Below are 8,560 nucleotides of genomic sequence, written 5' to 3'. Positions count from 1 at the left end.
TTACGTAACAGTTATAGCTACGCTGTAATCAGTACCATACGTCATCATAATTTGAGATGACTGAAGAAAAGTGTACATTTAAGGCTATAATTTACCAGTCAGTGTTACAGAAGGCGGGTTTGTTTGATGGGTTAAAAAAGAAAGAAAGAAAGAAAGGGTCGCTAACTTTCCCGACACGTTGCGGGAATTCACTCGAAGCCATTTGCTCGGATATTATTACTGTACTCAGCTTCAGGATTCAGCAGTTTGGGTGGAGTTGGGAAACATACAGGTCTGAGGGGGTTGCTTATTATTATTTTTATTATTATTATTATTATTATTATTATTATTATTATTATTACTATTAGTTTTTTTTTTAATTAACGCATTGTGAACTCAAATAAGAAGCTTATGAAAATTTCCCAAAAGCTTAGAAAGTTTACGACAAAAAGAAAAAAAGAATCAAATGAAATTATTACAAGACAAAATAGAAATGTAAACTTTATTTATTGGGTTTCTGTTTTTTTTGTTTGTTTGTTTTTTTTTTAAAACCGTCTTAATGATTTTAATTCAAATGATTCATGAAGAAATAGTGCTCAAATGCTAAAACTTTTGTTTGGAAGTTTTACGGCTGCTCCGATTCACTTCTTTGCACCATAACGCGCATTATTATTATTATTATTATTATTATTATTATTATTATTATTATTATCATTTATTTAAAAAAAAAAAGAAAGAAAAGAAAATCATTTCCTAATAATAATGCACATAAACAGGCTATATTTCGTGTAAAAAATGACCACTTTTATTCACACAGTGAAAGTCTATACTTTTATACTGAGCTTCAGAGAAATAGTTTTAGACTGATTTACTGTATGTAGAAAGCTAATTGCGCAGTTAAATCATTGTCGGTTTTTTTATGTTGTTGTGTTTATTCTTTTTTTTTTTTTTTTTTTTTTTTTTTTTTTTTTTGCAAAACGGCATCGCACGTGCATTTTCATTGGCTTGAAATGAATTGACAGGTGCACACAAATACCCAGCATGCACACAGACGCCCAATTAAGCAAACCACCACCAGTTTATAGGCAATTATAAGTGTATCATATTCAATGATGTTAAAACAAAACAAAACAAAAAACAAAAACAAAACAAAAAAGTTCATTATGTTCATTATTCGTTAGTTCATTATGATGAGATGAACTTTTCAGAATGATAGAAATCTGAAGTCATCCCAGTACACCTCGTACATTCTCTGACATACTCAGAGAAACTGAGAAATGAGCTACAATCATCATACAGAATAGCCTGGTTACAATTTCAACCAAAATAAATAAATAAATAAACAAAATTAGTAACGCAAAAATGATACCCCTCACCAACACCTCCTTTTTACAATTCATAGTAATAGTATGTAAATGTGTTATAGGTTGTTATATGAATTTCCTAAGTGAATATTTTATGAACAGATCTGTAGTATTGAAAGCTATTAGAATAACTGGAACTGTGAAGTGTGTGTGTGTGTGTGTGTGTGTGTGTGCATGAAGAGATTAAAAGTAGATTACTTACTGGATTTGACGTTTAAAATATCCAAACAACCACTTGTTGAACTGGCAGCTTTGCTCATCCTGGCCTTCTCTTTCACTTGCAATGATTTTGCACGGAAACTCTTTTTAGATTTCAAATAAATTAATTAGAAACAAACTTTCCCCCCACCCCACTAATTGAAACAGTCTACAAACGTGTTGGATGATTGATGATTGATTATGCAAGCAGTCTCTGATTTTTTTTTTTTTTTTTTTACTCAAGGCTTCTTAGGCTTTTTCGTTTCAGATCCTTCTCTCTCTCTCTCTCTCTCTCTCTCTCTCTCTCTCTCCAGAATCTGGACTTCATCTGAGTTTGCGTTGATTGTCGATTGATCTGGTTAAGATCCGAGGGATACCGAGGCAGGTTCTCCAGTGAAAAAACTGCTGCATGGACCGGTGTATGTGCGCCCAGGCACCTTACCAAACCTCACACAGGAACCAAACCAAAAGCCAAGTGGGAAGCATAAGAAAAAAAAAAAAACCCACACACACACATATATACACACACACACACACACACATTCACATACACACACACATACACACACAAGGTAAGAAATGCCCGGCAGCTTGAAGCCTCGCTGACTCTGACTTTGTGATGTGTGCCGTCAGATTAAAGGCTTTGGTAATATGTATGAGAAGTATTGGAGGAGGGAGAGAGAGGGAGGGAGGGAGAGAGAGAGAGAGAGAGAGAGAAGGCGGGTGGGAGGAGAGCCCGACTTCCTTTACCCACTTAGCCTTTCTACTCTGCGTCCCGCTTGCGCATGACGTCAGTGTCCTAGAGGAAGGGTGGTAGTGGTGGAAGGGTGATGGAAGGGTGGTGTTCTGCCTAGTTAGATGGACTGAGGCAGAGGCACATGGAGACACGGGCATGGACTTGATACTTGATCTGCTGCTGCTTCTGCTTGGGGATTGATTTAAGCGCTCACTGCACATGCATCACGCTGAGACTAATCTCACATCTTGTTTGTAGACAGTCTATTACTTGTTTGTTGTTTGTAAACTGTGAAAGTTAATCACGAGCTGATGATCTGAGTCAGACACACGCACCACGCTGATCTTCGGTGCAGCCGTTGGCACGGTGCGTGTGCACCTGTTGAGCGCGCTGTGTATCCGCTGAACAGAGCTGTAGCCTACTACATACACGACAGGGATGAACTTTTTTCCTCTTAAGTACTTCCGGCTTCCTTTTGGAATTCGCACTAGACTAACAAGTTGAGCGCATTAGGTATTAGATACATGGCGATGCGTACACCCTGCTCCTAACCAAACTGTGCGCAATCCAGACACCACAAGAGTGAACGCGCTGCTCTCTCTCTCTCTCTCTCTCTCTCTCTCTCTCTCTCTCTCTCTCTCTCTCTCTCTTAAAGCAGACTTCATTATTGGGTGAGTTTATCCACCACTGGAGACCCGGGTGTTCTTGCTCTGTGCGCTCCGCGCGGCTCCCGATTTGCGCGCAGCAGTAACGCATACGCGAAGGCCGTCGCGCGTCAGTGTGTTGCGCTTGAATGACGCAGCTTCCCACGCTAGACCCCCAGGGCCATATGGGGAGCCCGTAAAGTCTCAGGTTTAGGCCAAGCCCGCCGCGTCCTAGGGCGTATCGAATCGCAATTAGGCATTGTCGTGTGCGCCTTTTTTAACGAGCCCGTAAAAGAAAGTAGCATTCTGTGACAGGTGACTGACTGCGTATGCAGAGGTTTGTTTTACACGATGACGCGTTTGCCTCCGGGAAGGGGGGTTGGGGGGAATGGGGCTGGGTGCCATATTGGAGTTTTTGATAAAACATAGCAGTCAAATAAATGGGATCTCAATGAAGCTTTAGACAGAACATAATAACCTTAATGTCTGAAGTATTCTCTCTCTCTCTCTCTCTCTCTCTCTCTCTCTCTCTCTCTCTCTCTCTCTCTCTCTCTATGTGCTTTCCATCCAAATGTCCCCACGAGGAAAGGAATATCAGACAGTTTGTCATTCTTGAACCATTTGGTTGGTCCCCATATGGAAAACTGCATTTCCACTCTTTAAAAAATAATCATAATGTTTATTATTATTATTATTATTATTATTATTATTATTATTATTATTATTATTGAGGATAAACTTAGGGTTACATTTAGGGGTAGGAGTAGGAATGGCATTAATTAGCTGCATTAATGATTATGTCAATGAAAGGTCCTTATGAGGATGGTAACACAACTGTGCATGTGTGTGTGTGTGTGTGTGTGTGTGTGTGTGTGTGTGTGTGTGTGTGTGTGTGTGTTGGGGTGGGGTGGTCCGCTGGTAGTAATCTCCTTAACTCTCTCTAATCCTGTCATTCAGAGATAGTCTTTACACAAACATAACCAACATCATGGTTGCCCTGGCTGCTTGCTTTCACTTTTTTTTTTTGGGGGGGGGGGGACTCTCTTCTCAATAACAGTCAATGAAAATCTTTGACAAAGAACCATCAGATTGTGTATCTAGTTGTTGGTATGCAGCTACTCACGTAGTCCTCAAAGTTGAGTGGTGAACGTATTCCAGCGTCCATTGTTGTAACGGCAGGCTGTAGATGGAAAAGGATTAAGCTATACGTCTGTCTGAAAATGATCTGAGACAAGAAGTAACAGTTAAATCACCAGTATTAAAGGAACACCTAACATCACTGCTGCTGTTTATAATGTTTAAAGGGTTGTGACGCGGATCGAAGGCCCTCGAAAATGATCAAGGTGTGTATGTGTATTTTTTTTTTCACATAACATCTTATTTTGTGTCGCATGTCTTCATATTTGTTTTTAGTGACTGTGCATTGCTAGACTGACTTGAGGCTTACTCTCTTTATTTTATAGGGGGAAGCTTAAAGGATAGATGTAGAAATTTTCCCTCGCAAAAAGAGTTCCAAGGGTTCACGCTTAAAGAACTTTTTCCTCCCTAAAAATGTAAACAGTTACCACCTTGTACGTTGTGTCTAAGATGCTGTGTAAAAATTATTCTCGGAAAGATTGACCACAAATTAGAAATTAACCAGGAAATTGTAGACAGTTAGCAATCAGGCATATCCGTCATCATCATCATCATTAGCAACAAGTATTTGTCAGATACACTTAAACACCTGCAGTTTTACTCTCTACCCATGGCACGGAACATCATCCTAGACAAGCTCGTGCAGACCCACCTCACCCACTCTAACTGGCAGGTTGATGGACGCCTTCTGACAAATCTATTTGGGGCAAATTGTCAGTGAGAAACTTCCGCCTGAGCTGGCTCGGACAAAACTGGCTGTTGGACGGACTAAATCCTGCTGCAGGAGGGTCGGGACAATGGGCCGTGAATGTGTTGATGTGCTGGCAGTGGCTTGGGCCTGACAATGGCCGGATTAATTGGTCCCTTGGCTGACTGATTTGAGATGGCTTCACTCGGGTCCTCTCCATGGGGAGCCCCATTGTCCTGCTCCTGATTCCCACTTTTCACAAACTCCAAACAAAAGTCAATTTCTTTCTCAAGGGGGTTTGGGAAGAAGAGGAGAAATATCTGGCCCTCGTGTTTTCGGCTTCGCGAGAGGTGACTCAAAAAGGGTCGCTTTTCTTTCGTCTTCATCTTAGTTTTTCAAATGGCTGACTTAACTCTCTTTCTTGCTTTCTCTTTCGCTCGCTGTACGTGTCCTTCTTTCTTTAAGTCACAGTGGCCCTAACCAGGCTGGTCATGTGTATAGAGGACACTGGAGAGGCTTTAGTATTGTGTAGCGTGCCGCCGTGGCACCTGTTGAGCTGAAGAACCCACTCATTAATATTAAAATATCAGAGATGCCATCATGTTGCTGCACTGAAATCGGTCTGATGTCGGCCCCAGGACTCCCTGGGGACCGTGCTCTCTGCTTCAGGTCACTCATGACCCCCCTATTTCCAAACCCTGACATTTCTCTTGCTCCCACTTTTTTCTGTCCTCTCATTATCATTCTCATTTTTGAAAAGCCACGTTAATAAATTATGACAGCTGGCTAGAGAAGGGTTGGCTGTTCACACCAAACAGTTCAAAAGCCCAATATAATCGGACTTTATTTTACTGTAACATTATTCCGTATATCTGCTACGGCTTATTGATGTCCTCAGCTGACAGTTGATGAATGGAACATTCTAGAGAAACGATTTGCCTGCCAAAAGTTATCCAATCACATTGTGATTATAATAATCCTGAAATAATAGCAGTGTGATGCAATGCTGGATTTTCACCACCATTCGTTCTCAGCGGTGCTCTATCACAAACCCTGAAAGAACAGAGGTACATACAGTAAATACACAGAGTTACATAAATTCACAACTTCTGCTAAAGTTGTTTAGTCATAGACACATTAAAAAATAATAATAATAATAATAAATGTTGTCTTGAATACTTATTTTATTTATTCTGCATTCATGTGTTAGTAAAAGAAACCAGATTTTAGATTTTCAAGCATTAAGTTTTTAGGCCATTAAAATTCTAGGCCATTTAAGAAAGGAGGATATTAAGTAATAGAGCATTTTTCAGATAAATACATCATTGAGGCTGTCTCCAAAAGAACTGTGGCAAGATCTCCAAGATGACTGAAATAACCGTCCAGCCAATTTCCTTTCAAACCTACACCACAATTGCCCATAAGTTTATAATGGTTTTGAAAGGCAAAGTGTGGTCATGCAAAAATATTGATTTGATTATTCACTGATTACTGCTGCAAATAAAATAGGTCAAGAGCTTCAGTTAATGTTCACATCAAACATCAGAACGAAGAAAAAGTGTGATCTCTGTGACTTTAACCATGTCAGGGTTGTTGGTACTAGATGGGCTGATTTGAGTAGTTAGGGTATTGCGTATCTAGAATTTACACAGAATGGTGTGAAAGAGAGGTCAGAGAAAAATGGCCAGATTGGTTAGAACTGCCAGGAAGTCTATAGTAACTCAAATAGTCACTCTTTACAACCATGGTGAGCAGAAAAAGCATCTCAGCACAGATAGAACATCAAACCTTGAGGTGGATGGCGGCAGTGGTGGCTTGACGGTTAAGGCTCTGGGTTACTGATCGGAAAGCCTGGGATTCAAGCCACAGCACTGCCAAGCTGCCACTGTTGGGCCCTTGAGCAAAGCCCTTAACCCTCTCTGCTCCAGGGGCTCTGTATCATGGTTGCCCCTACACTCTGACCCCAGCTTCCTGACATGCTGGGGTATGTGAAGAAAACAATTTCACTGTACTGTAATGTATATGTTACCAATAAAGACTCATTATCATTATACAACAGCTGAAGACCACATCAGGTTCGTCTGCTGTCAGCCAGAAACAAGAATCCAAGGAGAAGAAAACTACCCATGATCTTTGGATGTGTGGGATGGCATACTTTCTTCTCCCTATCATCTACAGCAACACTAACAAATCATAGGCATCTGTGAGCATGCAGAAGAGGGCAGATAGTACTTTTCTTATGCCGCTCCATGACGCAGTACAAACAGCAGTTCGAAAAGAACCAGTTGGCTGGTTTCACTTGCCTCAGAGGAAGCACGTGTTAGTCTTCTCCATCCCACGTTTCTAGCTGTCATATGGTACGGAAGACATAGCTTGTGGGAATTTCAAGGACCTAATGGCAAGGGCAAGAAGACCAGCCAAGAGCAGAGGTGTCAATGAGCGAGGAGTAATAGAACCGACTATCCTATACTATGAGGGGGTTTTCAAGGGATCTGGACTGAAAAAATGAGGAACAGATCCACAGAGTCCAGACAACTGTGGCACACCCAAGCCCAAAAGTATCAAGATGTCAAGTATCTAGATGGGCAGATGAGCATGTAGATGAGTATGTAGATGTACATTTCCTTGGAGAGAAATTTTTCAATCCTTTTGATGATGTTCAGAGAAAACTTGTATGACTGTATAAGATTCTTGTTTATATTCAGATCATAGAATTGTTAAAAAATTAAGGCATGGACATGACTGCAGAGTGCTAATTTGACCGGTTGGGATTTTGGGCTTCTAGGTGTGGAAATAATGCATCATGATCAAAGGTTTTTTTGAGAGGGACACAGTCAGTAGAAGCTCAGCTCCATGGCTTGGAGCTGCTGATTGACAGTTGGAAGGTTGACAGTTAAAATCCTGGCACCCCAAAGCTATCACTTTCTGGCCATTGAGTAAGGCCCTGAACCTTCAACTGTGTCTGCCAAATTAATTATTTTATGTAAATAACAGTTGGCCTCTTCTAATAATGGATCAAGTCAAGCTTTTAATTAATTAATTAATTAATTAATTTATTTATTTAACAGCTGATTTTTTTTTTTTAAATACAGTCATACAGTTGTATTCAAACTTCTTGGCACCCTGGCCAAATTAGATATTTTGTTGATTTTGAAGTGAAAAGAAGTAAACACAACTAAGAAAAAAACATTTTTTATAAATAATTTTTTTCTGCAAATGTAATTCACAGTTGCTTTATATTTGACAAACTTAAAAAAAAAATAGAATTGTAAGTATGGTGGGAGCACGGTGGCTTAGTGGTTAACATGTTTACCTCACACTGTCATGGTTGGGGGTTTGATTCCCGCTGCTGCCCCGTGCTGCAGCTGTTTCCTCTGGGTACTTTGGTTTCCTTCCCCAGTCCAAAGACATGCATGGTAGGCTGATTGGCATGTCCAAAGTATCCATAGTGTATGAATGGGTGTGGGATTGACATTGAGCCCTGCAATGGATTAGCACCCTGTCCAGGGTGTACCCTGCCTTGTACCTAATGCTCCCTGGGATAGGCTCCAGGTTCTCTGTGACCCTGAAGGGTAAGTGGCATAGAAGATGGATGGATGTAATTATGGCATGTGCAAAAGTTTGGGCACCCTTCCAGTTGTCAAGTCTCCCAAATTAATTAATTTGTTAGGCTTTAATTGGCTCATTAGGACTCATTAGGCAGGTCACAATTTGTCATTAGGAATAACATCTCCTGACTCTTTAAACCTTGTGCTAATACTCAACAACCATGGGCTGCTCAAAACAGATGACTGAGGATCTAAAATGAAGCTGA

At 40.5% G+C, this 8,560-nt stretch overlaps 1 protein-coding gene across 1 annotated transcript in view; it reads right to left on the bottom strand.

The window, feature by feature from the left end:
• nr2e1 (nuclear receptor subfamily 2, group E, member 1) overlaps positions 1 to 1,754 on the bottom strand; it is a 7,762-nt gene extending 6,008 nt beyond the window's left edge. The window contains exon 1 of the mRNA XM_017493055.3: positions 1,546 to 1,754. Within this exon, the coding sequence (XP_017348544.1) occupies positions 1,546 to 1,603 (58 nt within the window). The 5' untranslated portion in view covers positions 1,604 to 1,754. The remainder of the gene's footprint in view (positions 1 to 1,545) is intronic.
• Between the last annotated feature and the right edge of the window lie 6,806 nt (positions 1,755 to 8,560).

The sequence above is a fragment of the Ictalurus punctatus genome, chromosome 2 (assembly GCF_001660625.3).
Source record: "Ictalurus punctatus breed USDA103 chromosome 2, Coco_2.0, whole genome shotgun sequence".
Lineage (NCBI taxonomy): Eukaryota > Metazoa > Chordata > Actinopteri > Siluriformes > Ictaluridae > Ictalurus > Ictalurus punctatus.
Note: the sequence above shows the minus strand (reverse complement) of the source record. Positions and strands in the feature narration are given on the sequence as shown.